The sequence below is a fragment of the Nyctereutes procyonoides genome, unplaced genomic scaffold (assembly GCF_905146905.1).
Source record: "Nyctereutes procyonoides isolate TBG_1078 unplaced genomic scaffold, NYPRO_anot_genome, whole genome shotgun sequence".
Lineage (NCBI taxonomy): Eukaryota > Metazoa > Chordata > Mammalia > Carnivora > Canidae > Nyctereutes > Nyctereutes procyonoides.
Window position 1 is genome coordinate 18,386,521 of NW_026575046.1, and position 26,766 is coordinate 18,413,286.

At 41.2% G+C, this 26,766-nt stretch overlaps 1 protein-coding gene across 2 annotated transcripts in view; it reads right to left on the reverse strand.

Annotated features, from left to right (window-relative positions):
• FYB1 (FYN binding protein 1) overlaps window positions 1-26,766 on the reverse strand; it is a 148,312-nt gene that overhangs the window by 71,879 nt on the left and 49,667 nt on the right. For both annotated transcript variants that reach the window (XM_055324799.1, XM_055324798.1), the window contains exon 2: window positions 20,397-21,558. In XM_055324799.1, coding sequence (XP_055180774.1) covers window positions 20,397-21,558 — 1,162 coding nt within the window. The remainder of the gene's footprint in view (window positions 1-20,396; window positions 21,559-26,766) is intronic.

The window sequence follows — 26,766 nt, forward strand, 5'->3', positions numbered from 1 at the left end:
CAAGAACAACAGATAACCTTCGTTGAGTGCTTTCTAGGGAGGCTGGCACTAAAAGCTCTGCTTATGGAAGTATTTATGTAATTCCTCAGAAGCTGTAGAAGGTCAGTAGCATTATTGTTCTCATTTGTAGGTGAGGAAACAAGCAAATTATTAACTTGCCCAAAGTCTGTCAGATACTGAGGGCTTCAGATGGGAAGGAAATGCAGCCAGCCTGGCTCCAGAGCATAGACAGCTGGCCACCCTGCCCAGCCCCCATGTCGTAGCCTGACAGCAGATCTGAATTTCTAGAGAGGAGACAGAAACATGGGATAGAGTAAGAAAAAGGGGTAAGAAAAAGGTGAGCGCTTTTCCATTTCGAGGGGACAGGGAACAGTATGCAGGGTTTGTCTTTTCAGTAACATGACTTCTCACATTTCTTTGGCTAATACTCTTAAGTTATAGATAGCTGTGCTTTGGCACTGCCAAGCTCTCACTTATGTCCAGACCTCTGCACCTGCTCTTCTGTTCTCCTCCGAGCCCCTCTCACGGGCCTCTCTCCTCTTCCCTCACTGGCATAGGGGACGCCTACTCTTGGGGTTCATCTTAGGCATCAGATCCAATAGGAAGCCTTCTCCTCAGACTCTCCAGGAGTACATAAGTCTCCCAGATCCAGAACCTGTGCTCTTCCGACCTTAGTGCTTATCAGGGCAGTATAGGTGCCACTGACTCGCTCCTCTTACAGGACAAGCAGGAGGGCAGAGACACATCCACCTTGTCTCTGCTGGATCCCTAGGGTCTAGTATGACACCTAACCCATGCTTGGTGCTTAATGAGGATTTGTTACTGTCCAGGAGTACACTCTTCTCCAATGGGTCTCTGTGTCCAAAATAATGATTCCCCACTTACAGTTACCTCTCCCTAGTGCATAAACAGGACAATTATATCAGACCCTATCATGTAGCTAGAAGACGGAAGAAGGGGTGTGTTTCTACTCAAACTTTGCCTCTCTGGTCCTATTCCATTTTCATTCCTCCCAGGCCTTACACCAATAATTAATTCCTATTTCAATTGTCCCATCCCCATATGTGATGAGGGCATCCTTTGAAGCAACACTGTGAAGAGCATATGGAGGTTGAGTGTTGATTAGGATTCTGAGGGAAGTCCCTGTCGTGACACTGACCAGCACCAGGAAGACTCTGTGGGGACAGAACTCTCACCACAACTATGATTTCCTGGCCAGCAGTTCTGACCCTTTAGGGGAAGGACACATGAAAGAGAGAAGTAGAGATGTTAAAGCAACAGACGCTATTGCTCCTGCTGCCTCCTGAAGTGGCAACGGGTGGCAGGTGTTGCCCACTGAAGGCTGCTCTGGCTAAAACTGAGTGCAGTAGGGGCAGAAGGCAACGGGAGAGAACGCCTTCTACTTTCCACCTCTCCTGCCTCTGCTCTGATTATCTTATAATTATGTATGATAAACCCTCATACTGATGCTGTCTTATAAACCAGGTTCTATTTCTCCACATCTTCAGTGTTTAGTAGCTATATCATAAGCATAAAATCTAAGAGATTACACAAGTGGCTATTTTTCTATACCTTTTTGAAACAGAATTTTAGATATTGGCTTACACAGTTACTCACTCCTGTGTCCAACCAGTGCTTGCTAATAAACACATACTACAAAGGCTTTCTGTTGGGTGTGAGGGGGCTTGAGAATGAGTAGGGCAGGGTGCTTGCTTTCATAGAACTCACAATACCCAAGGCTTCAGGTGTAGAAATAACTAACACCATATAGAATGTAAGTGGTATGATATTGCAGAAAATGTTAGTTCAGTTTTGGAGATGTAGCTGAGGTACCAGCAGGTCATTAGATCAACACTGTCCAGGAGTGAAGGAAATGTTTAGTATCTGTGTTGTCATGTACTGTAATCACTAGATCCAGGTGACTATTGAACATATAAAATATGGCTTTTATAATTGAGGAGCTGAATTGTAAGTTTTATTTAATTAATTTCAATTTCAGCAGCTCCCTGTAGCTAGTGGCTACCGTAATTGCCAGGGCAGATCTAGATAAAAGTCTATCACACAGAAATGTAGAAACTGGGAAAAGCATTGGTCCCAAAAAACAGGCTGTTGTGTAAGCAATATAGAAAGAGAACTGAGGCTCCTCCAATATCCAGACCCTTGTAACTGCTGCCTATTTGACATCTCAAAGACTCTTCCAATTGAGTGTGTTCAAAATAAAAATCATGGCCCTCCCACAGAGCTAATCCATCATTTTCTAATCTATCTATCAGGTCCATCCTCTGGTCCCATCTCTACTGCCATTTCTCTAGTCCAAGCTCCTGCTTGGACTACTGCAATAGTCCTATTTATAATTCTATTTATACGGTTTCTAGAACAATCCTTCCCAAATGCCAAATCTGACCAGATCACCTTCACATTTAGGTAGAAGCCCCAACATATGATTGTGACCTATCGCGTTTGGCCCCTGCCTACCTTCCTCATCCCATCTTTTACTGCTTTTATCCATTTAGCTCCATTGCAAACTCACTCACCTTCCTATTGCTCATTAAACCATGTGGGTATGAACAGACAGCAGGTGGTACATACAAATTCCACTAATATGTGTGTGTGTGTTTGTGTCTGTGGTGTGATCAAATATTGTACACCACTGTCATTTGGTTTCACCAAAATTTGAGGAAGCTTCAAATTTTCACCTCTGTGCTGTGCAGGTGCCTCTAAGAAATAAAAAAAAAATAGGTGCTTTTATTTTGGCTTAAGATCTATCTTTGTTTAAGATAAGTTTTAATTAACTAGAAGGCTTTTGAAGAGACTCAGATCATGGACATCATTTTAACTGGGTTAGTGCGACCTATGCAGGTACAATGTGGGACAACAGCTTATTTAAGGGCTATCGTATCCCTTGCTAACTAGGTCATCACAGATCCAAATCAGAGTGAAGATAAGGAACCATAATTTAAGCTCTTTGATGGTCAGCATCCTTGGTATGTGGGTGATATCAAATATTTGGTAAAATATAGGAAAGGAGTGGATAAGAGGAGACTTTTTTCATGCCACTATTTCCTCTACAACAGTTGGCACTTCAGTCTCACCCACTTTTATGGTATATTTTCCTTTTTTAATTTGTTGTTATTAATTTTTCAAGATGTTTCAGGAAAATTTCATTATCCCCAAATGTTGTTCAGGGCAGAACTGTCTTCTTAGGAAAGAAGAAGCATGCTGTAGGCAGCCTTAGCTCTAAGCCAAACTAAGCTGACAGTTTGTCTTCAAAGGTCCCTATGCCTCCTCTTGGTATGTTTCCCTGTGTAAATACTTTCAAACTCTGGTCCAGGAAGGAAGGTGGTTGTATCCAAAGGTATTGTTAGTTACAGCTGAAAACAAATTTAAGGTATGCATTTGACTTGCTAGGACTTATCCTAAGATACTTACTCCTTACAGGAGGATGGGGTGGGATTCCTAGTGGGATGGGAGAATGTGTGCTATCTAGGAGTCTTCTATGATTCTACACAAGTCCATGGCCAAATGCCAGCTAGAGCAGCATGGCAGGCCAGCCTGGGTGTCTACAACAAGACGGTATGGAATGGTTCAGACCAACTAACTGGTTTACAGAATGTGCTTTTCCTTGATATCTCCACCCTCCTATCCCTATTCCATCCAGGGCTTCTTTAAGGAAAATTAGTTTCTAACACTGCTCAAAACAATCTGTTCTTAACTTTATAAAATATAAAATAGTATTTGCCACTTAAAGAAGGGCTGATTTGAGTTAATTTTTTTGTCTATTGTCAAGGTGCATAAGAATCTCCTGAACAAGTTATTAAAAATGGAGATACATGGTCCTAAAGCCAGCCGTTCTGATTCAGCAAGGGGGCTATTGTGGTGATGGAACTGGGGTGGGGGACAAGAGGTGTGGCAGCATTATTAAGGTATTAAAAGTGCGAGCCCATTCTGATGTATATGGTCCACAGTCCACAATGGGAGAAACAATGCCTTGAGAAACAATGGATAAAAAGAAAATTCTATAACTGGTGTCAGGTGAGATATTTTGAGGTAATGAAAATTTATTTCATCTAGCAGTAAACTCAGTTCTATTTAGCAACTTAAAAGAAAAGCCAATTTTTGATTATTAGAAAGAACATAGCAATGTATTAAAACCAAATTTTCTAGGCTGCTGTTGTGACCATATCAGAAATGTGATTGAGTTGTCCACAAAACTATCTAAAGCAGACAGTTGCCAAAATTTTAGATGAATTATAATTCAATGCATTGATCAACGAAGTCTGAAACATTTGCGATACATACTTGAATAGAATAACCAAAAGTTTAAATAAAAGCAGTTCAATTATTTTAGCCAAAAGAAAGTTTGGTGATTTTTCTTCTATGAAGAGATATACCTATATGAATAAAATCAATGTTGACTGTTTAAATCATTTTAAGTTACTGAAATGTGAAAATTTGAAAACAAAAGTTATATGGGTTATTTTGTCGAGTTTGAGAAAATCCTACATTATTGGGTTATATGCATAATAGATACCAATTTCTCTTTTTTTCTGTTCATTCACAGACTATGAAAAGGTTAATTTTCTTGCCCTTTCAAAACAATTCCCAAAGAATTTTCACATGATTGGTTCATTTGAAGGAAAGGCTAATTTCATATTTGAAGAATATGCTATTAAATGTACTACCATTATTGCAAACTGATCTTTTCCTTTAGCATTCTTTGTTGAATCAAGATGTTCAAGTGACTTCCATCAATTTGCTGGTGTGACCAAAACAAAACTTTGGTAAATGTATATGTTTCTTGATGGTTGACCCTTACCCCAAAATTTATTTTAATGGTGTTATAGAGAGATACATGCTAGGTATATTTCAGAGAACCAGTGTGTTCTCTGAAAAGTGAGAGATATGCACAAGTTGTTCTGACCTAGTTATAAAAAGTTATAGAAATTACCTCTACCTCATTTATCAAAAATTAATTAATCTCCATCCCATGGATATCTTTCGACACCAGTTTAGATTTGCTTTTTTTTTTTTTTCACTAAATGGAAAGCACTTTAAGTAAAAACAATATTGATCCAGCTTTAGGTGACTTTGATTCCAGCTTATATTCTGTTAACATTTATACAATGCTATTGCTACAATTATACAGTAAGATTTCAGACTGAAGAGTATATGACTTTTAAAATTCCAAATAATAAACTATGTGTCGGGATCCCTGGGTGGCGCAGCGGTTTGGCGCCTGCCTTTGGCCCAGGGCGCGATCCTGGAGACCCTGGATCGAGTCCCACGTCGGGCTCCCGGTGCATGGAGCCTGCTTCTCTCTCTGCCTCTCTCTCTCTCTCTCTCTCTCTCTCTGTGACTATCATAAATAAATAAAAATTTAAAAAAAAAATAAACTATGTGTCATTTAAAGCACTCAACACATTTCTCAAAGCTCTTTCTTTAGTGTTTTTAAATCCTTTGAGATAGGGGAAAGTATTTATTATATATAAACATTGTTTTCCTTGTAATATAGTTGAGAAAGTGAAAAACCTATACAATTAGCTTCTTTAGGACATCTGTCTTATTTATTGTTACTAGATGCAAACTCTACAGTGGCATACACATACCATCAATACTTTTGACTGGTTGAATTTTTCAGTTTTTTGGCATTATGTAAACCTAAACTTTAAATGATTCCTTTAAGATGACTCATTAGATATTTTTCTGATATTGATGCTTCATAATAATTAAAAGTCCTATTAATGTTTTGCCCCCTCAGATACATGATTAAAAGTTCCCAGTCAAGATGGCAGGCTGACTACCTGCTGTAGTAAATTCTGCTCACCCCAAATCTCTAAAAATGCTGGAAAAAGAAAAGTTATGATAATAATCAAGCAACCATAAACATATTAGAAAACTACAAAGTAAACTCCCAGTGGACTAGAAGTCACAAGGAATGCCTAAAAGACAGATTTATTTTATTTTTTAGAAAAGATTATTTATTTATTTTTGAGAGAGAAAAGAAAGAGACCATGCACACATGAGCAGGGAGTGGCAGAGGGAGAAGGAGAGAGCGAATCTTAAGCAGACTCCTGGCTGAGAACCAAGCCCAATGCAGGGCTTGATCCCAGGACCCCAATATTATGACCTGAGATGAAATCAAGAGTTGGATGTTCAACCAACTGAGTGATCCAGGTACCCCAAGAAGACATTTAAAGAAAGATCAGCTCAAAGACGAAACAGAAGCCCAAAGAGGGGACAAGAAGGGCCAGAAGACTGAGAGCTCACCCAGAGTGCTCTACACTCAGAGATGGAGAATATGAGGGCAGGAAGGGGCTCAGGGGTAGTACTTGGATGAACAAGGCATGTATAGCCAGGTGGTGGGACTTCTGCACAACAGGGCTGGAGAGAGTAATGATGAAGCTGCAAAGCTCCAGCCACTTCAGTGTCCAGGAGGGAGGGGCCATCCTTGGCAAATATGAGCCAGGAAAGCTCCCTTCCCACCCACTCAGCTACTCCCTCGTTCCACTGAACTTGGGCTCTTCACTCAAGGTGATTGCACAAGCAGGAACAGCAAACCATCTATGTGAATCTCCACTACCACATGCACACAAATGAAGAGGCACCACGTTCAGGAAGAGCCAGTGCCAAGAAAGGAGGGCTTGAGTCAACAAATAGTAGAACTCACACCGAAAGAAAGAGTAATGTGGCAAGAGAGATGCAAGGAGATATTGCACCTCAAAGGATCAAGTTGATACAGTGATAATGAAAATCTTTTATGTGTGTTTAAATATATTAAAAGTGACTTAACATCTGCAACAATGGGTTGACTTCTTTCCGGTATTGACTGATCCCTGAGGCAGCTGCTGTTGGCCACCAGTTGTGACTCACTTATTTTTTTTTTTCTTTTTAAAAAGATTTTATTTATTTATTTGAGAGAAGGAGAGAGACAGAGCAAGCAGGGGGAGCAGGAGGGAGAGAAAGAATCCCAACCAGACTTGGTACAGTGCTGAGCTCAGAGCCAACATCAGGCTCGATCCCATGACCCTGAGATCATGACCTAAGCCAAAATCAAGAGTCAGATGCTTAACCAACTGAGCCCCTCCAGGTGTCCTATTTACCTATTCTACAATGGGGTCTTTATTTGAGCATTTCTCTTTTCCCCTTTTGATAAATGTAATTAAATTGAAGCCAATGACTTGAGTTTTGATGATATACCAGAAATCCTACTACGAACTTGTCATATGTTTCTCTTTATTTATTTATTTATTTATTTTAAAGATTTTATTTGTTCACCAGAGACACACACAGAGAGGCAGAGACACAGGCAGAGAGAGAGAAGCAGGCTCCATGCAGGGAGCCCGATGTGGGACTCGATCCCAGGTCTCCAGGATCACGCCCTGGGCCGAAGGCAGGTGCCAAACCGCTGAGCCACCCAGGCATTCCAATACGTTTTTCTTTAATCCTCACAATAACCCAACAACAGAGAAGACTCATCTCTATTAACAGATGAGAAAACTGAGGAAGGCGGGGGAGGCTGAGAATCTTCCTTGGATCCTACAGTAACTGTCGGAGTTTGTACAGGACCCAGGGCTCTCTAGCAGCAAGGCCTCTGCTCTGAATGCTCCCTGATGAAAAACAATCCTGTAAACAGTATTTTCAAAACCAAAAGGTGCTTCTGTCTTTATAATACATTTCACTTCTCATAGATCACTAACTGTTCCTGGTGCTTCCTGCAGGCTCTCTAATCAACTTCGTAGCAAGGTTAAAAACAAGTTTCAAGCTTACAAAAATAGTGACAAGCTCGCAAAAGTACCTGTTTCATCTATGCCACATTCACCCTCTCCTTTTAATGTCAGACTCACAGACACAGGAATTTGTCTGCAGCATCAAAACTTGAGAGTGCTCTTCTTAAGACTTGTATTCCTTTGAAGAGCAACCAAAGAGCATTACAGAGGAAAGGTGCCCTTTAGTTTAGGACAACGGCCTTGCTTTCTTTTTCACTGGCTTAGTTTCTTTTAAGTGCTATATTAACATAGGCCTATTTTAAAGATTAGATATGTAATACACCAAATATCGTTGAAGGAAAAGATGAACGTTGCTACCAAGTGATGCTATCTCTGTGGTGAGGAAATGAGGCCAGTACAGTTGGATGTGAGAGTGACCAGATTGAGAGCACAGCAACATCCAGAGCTTTTGATGCGGCTCATGCCGTAGCCCTCCTGGTCAGTTTGGGTGGAGGGGAGTGTGAGGGCTCTGCCAAGCATGGAGATCTCCCAAGGGAACAAGAGCAATCAAACTGGGCAGGGCTAGGAGCTCCCCGGTCCTCCTGGCCTCCCTCCATGAACAAAACTGCGGTTCTCACAGCGGTGCCCAATTTATTCAGACTTTCTAAGTCTGTTTATCTTAGGGAGCACTTGCATTTTTTTCTCTGCCTTGCCAAAGAAAGCACTACCAGTAGTGCTCAATATGGGTTTTTAATTTGATGAACAGTAATTATATGTGTCATGTAAAAACACTGTGCTGAGCCAACCTGAAGGCCACAACATGGTGAAAGGCCACAACATGGTGAAAGGGAAGAAAAGAGATGGAAATAAAAGGGAACAGAGAACAGAAAAAAGGAAGAAAGGAAAGAGAGGAAAAGAGTGGGAGAGTTCTTGCTTACAGGTGGTTCTGGGCAGGGGAACACGCCACTCTTCCCAGCTGACAGTCTGGGCCAGCTGGTGGTGGGCCCACCACCAGTCAGTTGCTGTGTACAATTTAACCACCGACTGCTAAAAGAGTGAACTAGCTAAAGCTCTCTAAGGGTTCCAGATACCCCTCAGCGATCCCTGGCTGTCTTTGTGATCCAGCAACTAACAGGTTAATGCCTGACATAGTAAAGAACTTCCAGGATTCTGGTGCCAGGGATCCAGATGTTAGATATTTGAATAGCACCTTTGCACTTTCCCTAAATAAGCAAAATTTTAAGATCGGCCATAGGATGCTATACGTTTGCTTAAATAGTTCATACGCTCATTTCCATGTTTGGGTGCAATCACTAACTTTCAGTGTCCTGTCTCAGTGTGATGATAGCATTTCTTTTGTTTTCAGAAAAATACCTATGGCTTGAAACCCTTCCTCTCTCCACCATCCTCCTTCCTCCTCCCCTACTGTAATAGCTCTCACAGCCTGCAGTGTTTCTTAATGCTGTCCAAGGACGATCTGCATTTACTGAGGTTGGTAACTATCCCAATTCCTGGGACACATGCGGCTTCTTGAACTAGAAACTTTTGTTTTTGTTTGTTTGTTTTATGCAACTTAAAGTTGGAAAGAGTAAGGAATCTTGGAAAGAGTAAGACCTGACTTTGATGTTTCTTCTCTTTCTGAGCATATGACACCTACTTTGTTGATCAGAGTATCTATCCATTTTGGTCATCTTTTTCCTTAGAGACCTATCTAGTGTCATAGGGTCAGAACAGTCAGGAAAACATGTAAGGAACATTGGTTTGCATGGGTGTCCTTGTAATATTTTAATTCAGGAAAGAACCGGAAAACTTTCAAGTCCCAGGTCTGGTAGAAGAAAGCCATTTTCTAGCACTCTTGTTTTTTAAGGAGCTCTGGTTATCAGTCACTGAAAACAGACAGGAGGACCAGACAACCTGAGTATCACATCAATATGGAACAATTCAGTTCCTGTACTCCTACTGGGATCCTCCGAACTCTCCTGAGTGTATGCCATTTATCAGCAGCTTGTTTCCGGTAATACAATGGCCATTAATAATAATATAAAATAAAACCACCTCCTCCCCACTGGCCATTCCTCCCACTAACTTCTTCCACTCTCCAAAGAATAGGCGAGGAGACTTTGAAAAAAGAACCTCTGCATATATACAAAGGAAGGTAATAGTTAAATAGAAGGGCTTGGATCACAGTCAAACCATTCTGAATAAGAAAAGAGACTGTTCTCATTCTTCATCGCCCTTAAGAAAGAGGGGTCAGGGAAATAGGAAAAACAAGAAAGTGAACAACAGGGGACAGCGGGGAGCCTGAGCTGCAAAACCCCTAGCTGCTTTTGAAGAATGGTGGTTGCCAATATTGTGTATTAAGTTTCTAGCCTCAATGCAATGTAATAAAACTTCTGGGTCTGACGCCTTCACTGAAGTTTAGTTTATCAGGTTCACCAACGCCTTGAAGGAGGGGTTAGAGGTGAAAACTAAGGAAAGACAAGTCTTGTTTGGGTGATTGCAGTACAGCTCAGGGGCAGAGAGGCAATTCCTAAACTGATGCAAGTTAGAGAAGCATGAGCTGGAAGCCTGAAGTGACCTTGAGAATTCAGGCCATGTGGTTATTCATTGATCTTCTGTGGGGACCATTCGAATTTTCCATGCAACACGGACTGCTGTTCGACATCAAGTTTATTGAGATTTTAAGGAGCACACCAGCACCTTTCTATTTTCTGCCTTAGGTTTTCCATTTCAAAATCGTGTCGGCACAGGTAATTAACCATGGTTTCTTAGTAGTTCAGAGCTCAGCAGGCTCTTTGGTCCTCAGACCTCCATAAAGCTCAGCATTTTTTGTAGGTTTTACTAACAGGTTTCATTGACCCAAGAAAGGAGATCTGGGGTGACAGTATGGAAAAATGGAAAAGAATATGATTAAGAAAAAATAATCATAGCTTATGGGCACCTGGGTAGCTCAGTCTGTGAAGCAACTGCTTTGGGCTCAGGTCCTGATCTCAGGGTTCCGAGATTGAGCCCTGGTTCAGACTCCCTGCTCAGCAGGGAGGCTGCTTTTCCTTCTCTCTCCGCCCCCCCTACTCTCATGCTCTCTCTCTCTCTCTCTCTTAAATAATAAATAAATAAATAAATAAATAAATAATAATAAATAATAAAATCTTTTAAAAATAATTATAGTTTAGAAAATAAGAATGAAGAAGAAAGCAAGAAAATAGGAGGGGGCAGATGCTTGGGGGATTAGTGGAATATCATTTGTGGGGTTGAGTGGCACGGGCCATCTGCCATAAACTGAATGATTGTGTCTCCCAAATTCAAATGTTGATATGTAATCCTCAGTGTGATGGTGCCAGGAGAGTGGTCTTCAGGAGCTGTTGGGGTCATGAGGGTGGAGCCCCCATGGAAGGGATTAGTGCCCTTATGAAAGAGCCCTCAGAGCACTCCCTCATCACTCTGCCATGGGAGGATGCAGCGAGAAGACAACCAGCAAATGTGTTCTCACCAGACCCCGAATCTGCCAGCACCTTGCCCTTGGACTTCCCAACCTCCAGAACTGTGAAAGAGAATTTCTGTTGTTTCAAAGCCACCAGTATTTTTGTAATAGCCCATCTGAGCTAAGATACTACCTCACCTTGTAATAATCTGCGCAGTAGGTCCATTAGCTAATCACTCAGAGATAGTGAAGAAAGCATGAGCTCCCCGCAGGCAGATAGGGATCTAGCAGATGATCTAGAAACCTCATCTGCTTGCACGCCACTCAGCCAGAGAGCAATTAATTTCTCCCCAGGAGGATTAAGGACTCCAGGCTTCAGAGGAATCAAAGGCAGCCTCTTTCTACAAAGGAGTGAGGTTTCCTGCCTATTAAACTGCTCTATCAGGTCTAGAAAATCTCCTTTAATTCAGTAACATGCATGACTGAAATGTATTTTGTAAATTAATTTATCCTCCTTCCACATGAATTTACTTTTGAAGAAATGGCTGAGGAGAAAGTCACGTGTGTGTGTGTGTGTGTGTGTGTGTGTGTGTGTGTCTAATATTCTGGAAAGCAGGGAGAAGAATGGGATCTTGGAGAAGCTACTGTCTAAATCCTCAGTAACTAAAGGTATATGGGTATGTCAATTTCTTTCAGGTGACAACCGGGAAGAAAAATAGAAAATACTGTAGGATTTGAAAAGCAACCACTACAAGAGGCTCTTTTGGTATCAATGCAGGATTCTTTCTCCACTTAAAATAGTGGAGCAAATTTCATTCTGGAACAAAGGGGATGAATGCTCAACACACTTTGGATACCCGCGGTGTTTATCTGCCTCGCAATTATTTTGGACGGATTTTGAGTTGCTTGGTTGAGGCAATGATATCACCACACAGGTCGCTCTTGAAAATCAGATGAGCTACGTGATGGTTCTGAGAATTGTAAGAAAATCAAGAAAAGAGTGGTGCTATGTGGCAAGCATCTTTTCCTGTGCTTCAACAGTCCTGCTGCCACCCCTGGAAAAACACATGCTTGATGGCCAGGAGCGTGCCACTGGCTGAAACAGTGGCACCTGTTTTGTGGCAGGCAGTGGTGCAGCTGCAGAGGGATGCAGACTGCTGCAATAAATACTAACTACTGCTTCTACAACACCACTTCTTATTTTGGGGAAAGAAAAACCTCATATGGTTTTCTGTTCAGATTTTTTTCTGTAGCCAGATGTCTCACCTTCAGTTACTTTTTTCTGATAGTATCTATCATTTTGGCTGTTCTAAGTGTTTTTGCTACCTTTGCTATGCCACACAGAATAAAGTACAATCTTTTTTTTCTTTGGCGGCAATTTAAACGGAAGAGAAATATGTTTCTTGTCTCTTCGCTAGTGGTTAATATGGCAGTTCAAGTCTCCAACTTTTAGACCTTTTCTGTTTTCCTTGAATCTCATATGTTGCTGGTGCTCTAGGTGGTGCTCTGGGAGTTAGAGCCTTGTCATAACTATCATGATTGTGCTTCCTCTAAAGCACAATCTGGAAAATATATATTTCCAGATATATTTGTAAAAACAAGTAGCTAGATTTCTGCTCCTGAGGCATAATTCATTCCTCCGATGTTTGGAGTTAATTCTTGTTACATAAGTTAATTTTCATTTTGTTTTGAAAATAAAAAATATATGCACAAAGAGGTGGTATTAGCATGTGAACCCGTAATACTCAGAAATAATTTTCATCAAGGCAAACAAAGAAGGAGGCTTTAGTGGCAGATGCATATTGTGGAAATCCAGTCCTTAAAAAAAGGGTTTTATTTGGCCTGGCTTCGACATAATTTTAGCAGATTATATGAAGCAAGATATCCCTTGCCCAGAGAGCAGACTGAATTATAACATTTACCCCATCTTCTTTTCTAGTTTTTAAAAAATGTTAATGTGTGAAAGCACAATTGAAAGTAAATCAGGAAGCATCTGTATGTATTTGGTTATTAGACTCCCGTGTATTTGTGCTTGATTTTTAGATTTGACTTTCTTTTTAATTTTCTTTTCTCAAGTAAATTGCAATTTCATTTTAATGCTTTTACCAGTATGGATTGCACAATTATTTTAAGAATTAAAAATTTTGATCAAATTTGGTATATTGAATGACTTCATATGCATTTTATACTTTATTTAAGGGTAAGTCAGTCGTTGTGAACCAAAATATTTATTTATGTTACAAGTTGCCGTATCTTCTTTGATCTAGCGCAAATGTTACTACATTGACAATGTCGCTGCATTGGGCAATATTTCCATTTTTTCTTTGGTAAGCAGCTTAAAAATTTACCAATTTCTGCTGCTTGATCACAGGAAGTTATTACAATAGGGTAAATCATGGTAGGTTGCGCCTAACCAGGTTTTACAGAAATTTCTCTTCCGGAACAGAAGCAATAGCCCCTCTTATAGACATGGTGACTCTTACTGTAAAGATTTTTTTCCTTGTAAATTAGATAATAAGGATGCAGTATTGTGCTAAAATTTTTTTATAAAAATTTTTTAAATTTTTTTTTATTTATTTATGATAGGCACACAGTGAGAGAGAGAGAGGCAGAGACACAGGCAAAGGGAGAAGCAGGCTCCATGCACCGGGAGCCCGACGTGGGACTCGATCCCGGGTCTCCAGGATCATGCCCCGGGCCAAAGGCAGGCGCCAAACCGCTGCGCCACCCAGGGATCCTTATTGTGCTAAAATTAATATTAAAAGACTGGCTGGAAAAAAAAAAGACTGGCTGGCATCTGAGCAGTTAAGAAAGAAGTTTAAAGTTAAATGGAGCACTGAGGAAGGAATCAGGAACTTAAATACTTCGAGGGGATTTTTCAGTGGCCAAATGACTTTGACCTCGAAGAGAGGGAACTGCCTTTCTCACAGGTCAGCTCCAGGGGTCCTCTCCTCCTGGCTCATTTTCCCATCCAGTATCTAGTCTTCTGCTAGTCTATGTATAACCTAATTGACTGTTAAAGGCTTAAAATAGGGCGGCTCTCAGGGAATTCACAGGTTTTCAGAGGTCAGACACCACCCAGGCTCCAGAGTTAAAACAGCCATCAGGTAGCTGGAGCTCTCCGTTGCTTCACCTTGACCGTGATCTGAAGACTCCTCAGAAGAGATTCTTGGAGTGGTCACCTGAGTGTCTCTGACCAGTGAGCCCAATCCAGAGGATATGAAACAAGCTGTGGCCATTCACTTCACGTGAGTCCCCTTCTGCCTTGTGAAGGGGATGAAGTGATGGTCCTTTTGAAAATATTGCTGACACCTAGATTATAACTGAGGTATGTAGTTGCTATTAAGTAATGAGGGAGAAGACTTCCAGGACATTTCTCCTCCAATCCTCAAATAAAAGAGTAAAAAAAAAAAAAAAAAACAAAATAAGGCAATATAAATATTATCCCAAAGTCACTAGTGGCCAGCACACATAATAAAAGGGAAAACAACATATTTGGATAGACCTCAAAAAGTAGTGGCTAGGGGGAAGAAACAGGCTCGGTGCTATAGGAAGCAAGTAAAACTTTTCAATTCTTCTCCAGAACCAGGAGCAATACTGGCGGAAGACACTGATTTTACAAAAACCTGTGAATTTTCCTTAATCCACTCTTGGTTGCACAAGTGGACTCAGGGGTGAATGAGCACTCTGGGGAAGGTCAAGGAGAAACCTACACTGGGAAAGACCTAAATATTACGACAGGGTCATACCAGAGGCAGAAGGGGGATGAGCTGCCACGGTTGGCCTTGCCCCAGTACAGGACCCCAAATAAAATCTCAGAAAATGGAGCAGCATCCAGCCCTCAAGACCAGCATTGTTATCTTTTACTCCACAGAAGAAGACTGGGTTAAAAGCAACACCCAGAGCTGGTGAACTTCTAATACCGGATTGGAACACGTAGATGCATTTGTCATCCATCAGCCAGATCAAAAGACCCCTCTCATATGGAACAGAAAAGCCCTAAAAGCAAAGAGGCATGTCATCTTTCTGAAAATACTGATGATTGGAATTTACAGATCTTGGCTAAGTTTTTAAATCTTAAAGATAGAGATTCCTTTGGAAATACTGACAGAAAAGATAATCATTTTCAAAGGGGTGGAATTCAGGGTGGTCCCAGATTTCTCCACAGTAAAATTGAATGCTAGTATCTAAAAATAAAAACCACATAGATTGCTTATCAAAATGATAAAACATTGGATAAAAAAAGCCCAAAGGTTGCTGTTGGGATGATACAGTGGGGAACAGGTTGTTCAAGAGAACAGGGTTTAGACTGAGGAGCTGGTTTATCTTAGAAGAGCAGAGGTTGAGAACTTGGGGAGAAAGATGAACAGTAGGAAGCTCTTAAGATTTGCCCTGGGGCTTGTGAGGTTAAGAGAGGGGATGCTCTTTCAGAGGCATTTCTGTTATAGGGTTAAACCCAGGTAAGATGCCCAATTAACAGTCAGTGGTTTCTCAGAAGTTGCCACCTAGAGCAGAAGAAAGTCCTACAGGTCTCATGAAAAACTGCTTTCCTGGGGACCGAGGAAGGCAAACAAAGGGGAGTGGGCTCAGGCCAGAGCTGAAAGTAAGAGTGGACACCAGCCACAAGGCGTACATCAGGTACCTGGACAGTGAGAGAGCAGAACAATGTCACCCTCTGAAGCCGACCCATGCTTTTGAGAAACTTCCATTCCAGTTCGTGTATCACAGAGCTTTCGCTCTAGCTCTTCCATGTTCTGAAATGGCCCAATCTGTGAGATGCTTCAGAAAACGTGTCCCGCAATTTGTTTTTTAGGGTACCTGGTTCTTAGATTCCCCAGTGCACACTAGTGTATTCCACACTTGTGGAAACCTTGTAAGAATCTACTTACCCCCGGCCCCCAATTTCTGAATGTGTTAGAGTGTAGAGTCCCTCTCCCTTGCAATGGCCAGGAGCAACACACATTGATATAACATGATAGATTATATCTAATAAGGCAATTTTAGAGAGTACATGTAAAAAGAGAGTGAAGAGAAAGAGAAAAGAGTTAAGGGTATATGAAGGAAAATCTTGTCCACCTCCTATCCTTGCTGCTAAAAATAGCCCCAACACCTTTAGGCTCCAAATTGCTGTTGGCTGGATTAGTTGAAGTGATGCATGAGCAGATAAGTTGGGGGGTCAGTCATGCCAGCAGCCCTTTGATAACACCCATTGGGATACTGGCCTTACACCTTTAGGTGTCAGGATGCTTAACTGATCATTCTTAAAGCTAACATATGGAAAGATGGGTCCTAGTTTCTCTCCAGTAAAGAGCAAGACCAGAAAAATGGTTGGATGGAATATTTCCAAGCAGATTTATTACGAACTCCACATGCAAACCAACAGCCAAGCCAAGGGACCTTAACAACTGAAACTTTGCTGGTTGGGCACACACTGATGCCTAGGATGAATTCTTCTCACTACTGGCCCAGGAACCAAAAGTATGCAGAGAAAAGGTTAGTTCAGAGAACATTCTGATGTTTTGGAATTTTTTTCGAAAGTTTAGGCTTTTGTAGCCCCAAATGGTTCAGGGTGGGGGAAGTTATTAGCTTCACATTTAGAAAGGCAACATGTTATGTTCAAGCTTAAGATTTACCAGTAAGTAAGCCGAACAGATCTACACTATAGACCCTGTGTGCAATATTCATTCCACATGGAAGCTCTATTCAATTGAGTGCAAGTCTATTGACAGGAGTCATCCAATTTGTTAAAGTAATTGCTAAGCTATGGAGGATATTAATACCAAATTCTGATTAAATAGACGTTTTTTTTTGGGGGGGGGATGATAAGCCTGAGAAACTAACAAGAATATATTATTTCTATGCTCCAAATAAACAATGTTAAGCAGACTGGTGTCTGTCTCCATGTAGCTTATAGGGGTATTTGTAGTAAAAAACAAAGGCACAAACAAGAAACAGATGTTTGAACCAAAGAACACACACACACACACACACACACACACACACAGAAGGATGAGGATTCTTTGAGTTTCCCTTGTGCTTGATTTATTATCTCATGATATCCTAGGTTTCAAGAGAGGGAGCCTAGCAGGGAAGGTGGCAAGGGGGACATGGGCCCTAGAATCAGAGAGAGGTAAGGATCAATTCTGTCCCTACTTTGTCATGTCACAGCCTTCGGCAAGTTACTCAACCTCTCTGAGCTTTAGTTTCCTCATCGATTCTTATTTCACTGAGTTCTTGGGAGGAGTGAGGTGGGTAATATGTATCTGGTATGCAACAAGTCATCAATAAATAAGAAGTATTTTAATGGCTACTAAATTGGACAAAGATGATAAAGGAGGGAGGGTAGGTATGGAGAAGAGGTTTAAGGAATTGGATGTAAACCTGGAAAGGAAAGAATCAGGCAAAAGGCTCAGAAAATAGTGTTAGAGTTTTGAAAACCTGCAGAGTTATTAGATGAAGTGTTGGTTAATTCGAACATTATATACTTTCTAAATCCGGTATATTTTTAATCTTCCTAAGTGGGATACTAAATTACTTAGTATGGTTTCAGAAAAGTAGCAGTGGTAGGATGAGGAGTCAGCAGACCTGTCTTTTAAGAAATTCTCAGTGTCCAGAAAGTAACACATATGACACATATTCAAGGCTATTTTTTATAGTATTGTTTGGAATAGAAAGTTTTGGAAACAATACACAATGTTCAATCAATTCGGTGGGTCATTCATTTACTAGAATAACATGAAATTCTAAAGGATATTCAGTTACGTCTTATTAAAATATGAGAAGATATACAGGATTTTTATTATTTTTTAAAGCAAGGATCAAAACATTGCATATAATATTTTACTTCTTGAGTATAAAGCTGGGGGAACTAGTATCTATATTTATATTTGCTTACATAAACCTAAGGAAACTGGATGGACATAGACATTAAGAAAAGTGGTTTCTGTGGGGCAGAGGCTGGGAAGACCCAGAAAATGACAGACAAGGACTGTATATCATTTTATACTTGCATTTGTTTTTGTTTTGGAGCCAGATGTAATTTCTATTTAAAAAACAAGTTTAAAATATGTATAGGGATGCTTGGGTGGTTCAGTTGGTTAAGCATCTATCTCTTGGTTTTGGCTCCCGTCATGATCTCAGGGTAACGAGATGGAGCCCTGCATGAGGTTCAGTGCTCAGCAGGGAGTGTACTGGAGATCCTCTCTCTCCCTCTCCCTATTCCCTTCCCCCCCTCTCCTCTCTCTCTCTCTCTCTCTCTCTCTCTCTCATAAATAAATAAATAAATAAATAAATAAATAAGCAAACAAACAAAATCTTAGAAAAGAAGTTAAAAAATTTAAATACAAAAATGTGAATGCTTTAAAGGAGCGTTATTTAAAAAAATATAAAGGGATGTTATTCATAATTTAAAGCTAGGAATCAGATTTGCTTTACCCTGACACTAATCTGAGGTCAGTTCAAATTAAGAAGGATTGAGCTTTGATTTGTGAAAGAGGTGGATGAAGAGGCAATAAGGTCCCTTTTGGAGCATAATGCACCCAAAAGGATCTGAGTTAGAGGTGCGGTACATTATAAGAGGATTTAGAGTCTACATTGTATCCTGGGACAGTGGAGCAGTGGGGTGGCAGGTCAGGATGGGGCAAAAAGGGAGAAAGAGTACAAGGATCCACTCTGCCTCTGAGGTGGTTATGTCTGGGTCCCTCAGAGCTCTATTGCACTGAAAGTCAGCTCAATACTGACCTTGCCAGGACCCTAGAGCCAGAGGGCTTCATTAGCATTTCAACACCATAACACCAGGCAACTGATTGCCCAGCCACCCAAACCTGGGAGCCCTGGTCTGAAGTTAGAGCCATAATAAGATGGAGGTTATGCTAGCTAATGTTTTATTCGAGGCACAGAAGAACTAAAGGAAGGGATCTTTCAGAAGTCTTCATAAAAATAACACTTCTGAGTTATGGACCAGCGTTAACATAAGAAGGTGACAGATGAGGAGGACACAAATGTAACTAAGGCTGAATCATTTTAGAAAAGGGATGATTGTGGCACCACTTCCAATGTGCTTTCTACATGATAGATCCATGGGGGGGTTGATCACTAACTGGCTGATCAAGAGCAAGAATACTGATCTACTGCATGAGGAGGCATTGCAAATGATAGATTACAAGACGCTTCTGCAGAGCTAGAAAAGAAAAACAACCTGTATACCTAGAACTGCTTTAATGAGACCACAGTTTTATAAGGAAAAAAAGTCTAATAGTGGTGTGGTCACTATTCCACTATGCATAAGCATACTTTCTCCATCTTCCCCAACAGGAAATAATAATCGTGCGTATCTGGCCTGAAATATTAATCATTTCAGGCATAAGTGAGCTTCTGTTATCTCTGTGCAGGGTTACAAATCTTTACCAAGTCATTCGGGATCAAATTTTAGCATGTGCCATACGATTGTAACATCTTTGGTAGAAAGCTAAACTATTTTCCCAAAAGGACACTAATGTGTCCCTTTAGTCTGGCTTACTGTCCTGGTTCTGTACCACTTTAGGAATTAGCAACGTTCAGAAAGCTTTATACTGAGAAATAGAAAACCACTAACGTATAAAACAGAAAGTGGCATTTTGTGAGCCCTGTTCATCCCTTATTTGAACATTGGGCTTAGGAAACACAGGATGACTTTTCTGAACATTTAAAATCACTTGGAAGGGGGTTCTCAACCTCTGTGCTGTTGACATTTGTTGTGAGGGGCGGCTCTAGGCAAGGCAGGATGGTGAGCAGCATCATTGGCCTCTGCCTGCCACAGACCAGCAGCACCCTCCAGTCGTGACAATCAAAACTGCCTCCAGACACAGCCAAATGTCCCCAGGTATCCAAATTGACCCAGTTTGAGAACCCTCGACTAAGAGGTTTATTCACCTTTCTGTTTCACTCCTTTGTGGTAGTAAGGGTAGCACACCTCAGTTTCATTCAACAGAAATGAAACCCAGCTAAGGATGTAACTGAAAGCAAAACCACTTATCAAGCAAATAGATAGATTTTCCTCCACCTCTTGAAGGCAGCCCCTGAGGCATCTTCTCACAGAACTAAGGATTTTTACCTCAGACCTCTCACACCAAAGGAAAAATAATGCCAAGGAAAAGTCATCCCCTGCACAGGAGTACCAAGGATAGAATCATTCTTTGGTATAATTTTTTTTTTTCTTTTTCCCCAGAGGGTCAAACACCCTTTTGCTGTAGAGCAAAACTTGCTAAACAGCCAACGAGAAAAGAACTCACTGTTTCCAGAAGCGGCTTTTCGGAATTTCGTCAGGTCAACGTTGGGAGGCCTGCTGGGTTTGGGTGGCGGTGGGCCCAAGGCAAACAAGGGAGGCAGGGGCTTCTGCTTGGGGGGGGCGGAGTTCTTGTCTCCCTTTTCCTTCTCTTGACTTTGGCCCCATGACCCCGCCACTGTCAACTTAGAGGGCGTCTTAGGGAACTTGGCAGGAGGAGCCCCAGAGGCCGGCTCTTCCTGATTCATTTTGCTCAGGAAGATGTTCTTAGCAGCATCTATCTTCCTATCTTCTTTTTTCTCTTCAGTATTTTTGGCGAAGCCTGGGCTTCCTCTATTGGCAGCAGGTTTCAGAACCACACCAGAGAAGGGTGAACTGGATGCCTCGCCTCCATGGTCTTTAATTTCCTGGTCTTCCCTTGCTGGTTTAAAAGGGGTTGCTTTGGCCTTGGCTCCCAGGGGGTGCAGCGGTCCTCTCTGTAGAGGCGCAGTCTTGGTGGGGCTCTCATCTTCATGGGTGTCGTCGGTACTTAGGGATGGCTTCTGGGCAAAGGCAGGCTTGGGGAAGGGGGGCTTTGGGTCATGGTCTTGTGAGGCTGACGCAAACTTGCCTTTCACCCCAGCCAACTTGGGGAACGCTTGCTTCTGCTCAGTTTCCGAGGTTGGAGGATGAGACCCTGGCTTGGGGCCTGGTGGCTTTAAGTCATGGTCTTGGTTTACATTGTGAGGCGCCGGCTTATTCGCAGGGGGCCAGGGAAACACAGGTTTGGAATCTTCCTTGGGCACGGTGACAGGCTTGGGGCCTATAGGTTTCGGAAACCCCACTTTCGGCTCAGGGTCTCTGGTGGCCGAGCTTGCCTGCGGTCCAAATCTCTGGCCCACGCCTGTGGGCTTTAGAAACGGCGGCTTGGGCTCCTTGTCAGGCTTGTCCTCAGATGAAGGTTTCACCGCCAAAGGTGGCTTTGGGGACCCAAACTTAGGTACGTTGCTAGGTCCTGCAGGAGGGCTGGCACTTCCTTGGTTGTTGAATAGATTCTTTTTAGCTTGTACTCCTGAAGGCGAGTTTTGCCCAGAGACTTTGAAGGGGCGGCTGTTGACAGAGACCTCTTCTGTGGGGTTGCCCGCTGTGTTAAACTTCGCCATGAGGGACTTTACATCTGCTTTTGTGTCCTACAAGCACAGGGAACAAAAACTAGCTGAGAGCCAGAAGTCTTGCTTGCACAATTTAAAATACTACACTCTAAAGGGCTTCCTGGTTTGAGGCCTGCGCACTGCTGATTGGTTAGTTAGGGAGACATTGTAACATTTATCTTCCTCTATGGCAAAAGAGTGTGTGAGAGTTTCTTGAAGGGGGAGGGCTATTGCTGTGCATGTACTGCTTGGGTCCTTTTTTTTTTTTTTTTTGCTGGTCTAACACTGGCTCATTTCGGTTTAAGTGACAACTTACCTCTTACCTTTTTCTCTTCTTTTCCTCACTGTTTCTCCAGCTATCCTGTCGGATTGACTCTTAACTTGGCATTCATCTACTTTGTTTTACTTGAAAAAAAATATGGAACTGATTAATACGTGACTTCTTCCATATTTTACAGTTGAGTCTCTTAAATAGAAACTGCACTTGAAAAAATGAAAGTAAGTTTTGTGAATTCAGATTGCACGCTTTCTGCAGCATGGCCGTGTTTAACACCTCTGTGGTTTGCAAGCGCTCTCCTGTTGCCATCCGCATTTAAGATGTGTCTGCTCAGGATATGTGGCAGAAAGATTCATTCATTTGGTTAGAGTTTTCTTACTTCTTTATAGTGCTACTGATTCAACTGGAACCAGACTAGCAGCCAGAATGTGCTCACCTTCCCATCGAATAATGTCTTGGGGGCATAGGCTGGGAGAGGGTAACCAGGAAGCCATAGAGACTGGCTGGGAAGTCTCAGATCCAGGCTTCCTGCTGCTCCTGTCTCGTCTTTTCTATAAGGACACTTAATACCCTTTAGAAGTCCTGCCACACAGTCTCTGTCCTCGACTAGCATTAGGGTGTGAGTCAGTAGAGACAGCAAGCAAAGAGTCACCCTTCTCTGTGAAGGTGACTTTCCATTTAATTTGGAAAAATTCACAGTGTGAATTTTGTTCTTTCTCTCCAAAGCAAGGATTTGACCTTTTCTAATTCCTCTAGAAATACTTGAAAATATGAAGCATTAAAAAAAAATCACTAAAGATACACATGCGGCCATGACAGTTTCCATTTTCATGCTTTAAGAGTCCCCTAGAAAACGTGTTCTTTCTTCCCAGCACCACCTATCTGGCCACACACCCAAATACACATCATCTATTGAGGCCCCAAAACCACAAAATAAGAGCATGGGCTCAATATATGGAATCTATTATCATTAGAAATATCAAGTAGCATATTCAAGGGCTCACAGCTGGGAACTGTGAGCACAGGGGACGCAAACTCAGGTGTGTTTAGGGCTCCAAAGTCTAGAAATGGTCTCATTCCTTTTTGTATCCCCACAATACCTGGGCCAGGGGCTGGTACCTTCAGGATTCTAATGCACATTTGGGGAAATAAAGGTTGGCAGTAAACTGAATACTGTGAATCACAATTTAAAAGAAATGGTGCCCTCAGCTGGAGTTTTTTTCTTTGGTACAAAGGGCCTATGTATTTGCAGGATGAGAGAAAGGAGCTTAGGCTCTAGGAGGAGAAAACCAGAAAAAAACAGCAGTTTCCAGCTTGAATTTTGCTTCTTTAACTTACTACCCTCTCTCCAAGCGGCTGAAAACATCTTGTTTTCTACTGGTCTTCCTTGAACACTTTTTTTTTTCCAAATCCCCATGATATCCTCCAATCCTCAAACAATTCCTGAAGACAATAGGCAGGAAGCAGGAAGAATAGGGAGAGTCTGGGTATTGGGGGACAAACGGGAGATGATGGGTCCTTCCCTGAACCCTACCAAGGAGACCACAGCTGTGGAGGACTCCAAACCTTAACACAAGATGCAAAAAGAAGTATTAACACAAAAATTTGCTCTTGGGGCACCTGGATGCCTCAGTCAGTTAAGTGTCTGCCTTCAGCCCAGGTCGTGATCTCAGGGTCCTGGGATAGAGCCCCAAGTTGGGCTCCCTGCTCAGTGGGAAGTCTGCTTCTCTCTCTCCCTCTGCTGCTTCTCTGCTTGTGCTCACATTCCCCACCCCCTCATAGATAGATAGATAGATAGATAGATAGATAGATAGATAGATGATAGATAGATAGATGATAGATAAATCTAAAAAAAAATTTGCTCCCCACATGTAACACAGTCTGTCTCCAGGGAAGAACTCTTTTATTCTAGACTTATTCTATATTTTGCAATTTACATTCTAGATCTATAATTTATTCTAGATTTCGAACCAGAGGCTACATTGCAGAGTGGGTAATAGCATGAACTGGGGAAGCAGACTGCGTGGGTTTGAATCTTACTAGCTGTTTACCCTAGGGCAGGGTACAAATTCTCTGGGCCTTGGTTTGCTCATCTCTAGCATAGGAATCATAATGCTATCTCATGGGGCTGTTAGGACGATGAGGCTATTATCTGTAAGGCACTCTAAAGAGTGCTCATGATGGAAAGGGGCGTCCTATTTTTATATAGCAAGGAAACTTAGAAATCATCTGGCTCCCCTCTCTCACTGCTCTGGAGAGGAAACAGCAACCAAAAGTTTAAAGCAATATCCTACTTAGCTACAGCAACTTCTTGTCTTGGATTTCATCGGGGAAAACCCACGAAAACACATTAACCCACTGTCAAACTCCACATCCTGGTTTTAGTTGAGAAAATATGGAAATGGTGAATTTGAAATTGGAACTGTCTTTTAGTTGCCTACCCAGACCCAAAAGGCAGGGCAGCATCATGGTCAATAACCCAGGCTCTACAATTATTGACTTGGGTTCAAATCTTGAGTTTGCCATTTACTGGCCAGTGACCTAGTAAGTTTCTTAATCTCTCTCTCTAAGATTCAGCTTTCTTCATCTGTAAAATGAGAATAATAACAGTATTTATTTTTTCTACAGCATTTTGTTCTTAAAACAGGATTAAATGGGTTAAGGCATGTAAAATTGTTAGGTCAAGAAGTACATGTATCACACTTCAAAAGATTGTCTGCCAACATCATTTTTTTCTAATCCACTATTCATATAACATCACTTTCTCCAGGTGACCAAATTCTGAAGTTATAACCGTTAGTGTTATGTTCTAATTTTATTTATTTATTTACTTACTTATTTGTTTTTGAATTTTTAAATTTGAGTATAGTTGACATTCAATGTTACATTAGTTTTTGGTGCACAACATAGTGATTTGACAAGTTTATACATTATGCTACATTATGTTCTAATTTTATTTTTTAAAGATTTTATTTATTTATTCATGAGAATCAGAGAGAGAAGCAGAGACATAGGTAGAGGGAGAAGCAGAACTCAATCCCAGGATCCCAGGATCACAATCTGAGCTGAAGGCAGACACTCAACCACTGAGCTACCTAAGTGCCCCTATGTTCTAATTTTAAATCAGGGTGACTGAGGCAAACATACTGCTGGATAACAAAATGGAGTTACTATGTTTGAGTTTACTCACACTTTGAAACTCTTCACTGAATGTTGAAAAGTAGGGAAAGAAATAGTCATATGGGAACGCCTGGGTGGCTCAGTGGTTGAGCGTCTGCCTTTGGCTCAGGGCATGATCCCAGGATTCTAGGATCAAGTCTCACATCGGGCTCCCTGCACGGAGCCTGCTTCTTGCTCCGCCTATGTCTCTGCCTCTCTCTGTGTCTCTCATGAATAAATAAAGAAAACCTTAAAAAAAGAAAAAGAAAAAAAAAGGAAATAGTCATATGTTCTTACGTAGGACACTTTGAAGAAAGGCGAACAGCCCCTGAGCTTACACTGATATGTCTGGCAGATCAATAGATCAAACTCTACAACTAGGTAGTCACTTATTCTGACTGCTTAGCTTTAGAAGTTGTTTCATCATTAGCATTGTTACAAGTTTATTGGATAACATTTTTAACATTTAACATTTAAGGCTTATCCTTAATCTCAACAATGATAGCTAGATATCTTCCATGATGATAACAATAGAAAGGTAAAAATGATCTTTTTTTTTTTTTTTTTTTTACATTCTCCCATCCTGATTTCATTGTCGATTGAATACCCATTCCATTTTCCAGGGTTCTTTTTACTTTTAAAAAAGTTAATGAAAAGGTGGGGGGCTCCTAGGTGGCTCAGTCATGGAAGTGTTCGACTCTTGGTTTTGGCTCAGGTTCTGATCTCAGGGTCGAGGGATCGAGCCCTGTGCTGTGGGCTTGATGAGGAGTCTGCTTGAGATTCTTTTTCTCCCTCTCCCCCTCTCCCGCCCCTCTCTAGCATATACGTGCTCTCTCTCTCTCAAACAAATAAATCTTAAAAAAAATGTTGAGAAGAGTATAGGAGCAATGTATCATTGTATGATAGAGTGAAAAGTCAGTCAACTCTAAGCCTTGAAACTCTAAGCCCTATTCCTCTAGTTCTAGGGGTATCATATACCCTGACCTACCTGTATAGGATAAGTTTATGCCTATTGTTCTGAAATAGCTATTTATAAGTTTCACATTTACTCTCAAAACTAACTTGCTTTAAACAATAAATTACATGGTGAATTTACCCAGTTTCTCACCCGAGGCATCTACTGTGCTCAGTTTCTTATATATATTTCTAAGCTGTGCATGTACAAATATAAACACACACACACACACACACACACACACACACACACACACACCCTTCCTGTCCCTACTTTTTGCACAAGTGGAAACCCCCGCTTTGCAGTCTGCTTTTTTCCAGGACTGATAGTCAGCTGCTACACACCTGCACAGCTGGCTATATCATCAGCAATCATTCTGATGGCTTGGTACCTTATACAATTTCAGTTGTTAAATACTTTCAGTATTAACTCTGTTATTTTCCTTATAATTGATCCATATAAGTGCATATTATTTGCACAACTTTTTTTAAATGATAGTTTTTTTTTAAATTTTTAGAACAGTTTTAGATTTACAAAAGAACTGAGAAGATAGTACAGAGTTGTCATATACTTTGCATTTAGTTTCCCCTTATTAAGACTTACTGTTAGTTTGCAAGACCTTTTTGACTTTAATTATTTAAAGATTGGGCTTCTACTTATTCTTAAAAAGAGATATTTCACATCTGGCAGACCTCAAACTTTGGGGTATTTTAAGAAAAACACTTCATCTCAAACTACTTAAGTTTCTTTTCCAGAATCATTTGAAGCAATTCATTATTATCTCCATCTGTTATGTACCTATATAATGTTTAGTCCAAAAATACTCCCATTCATTGCTCTATAATTATACTAGGAA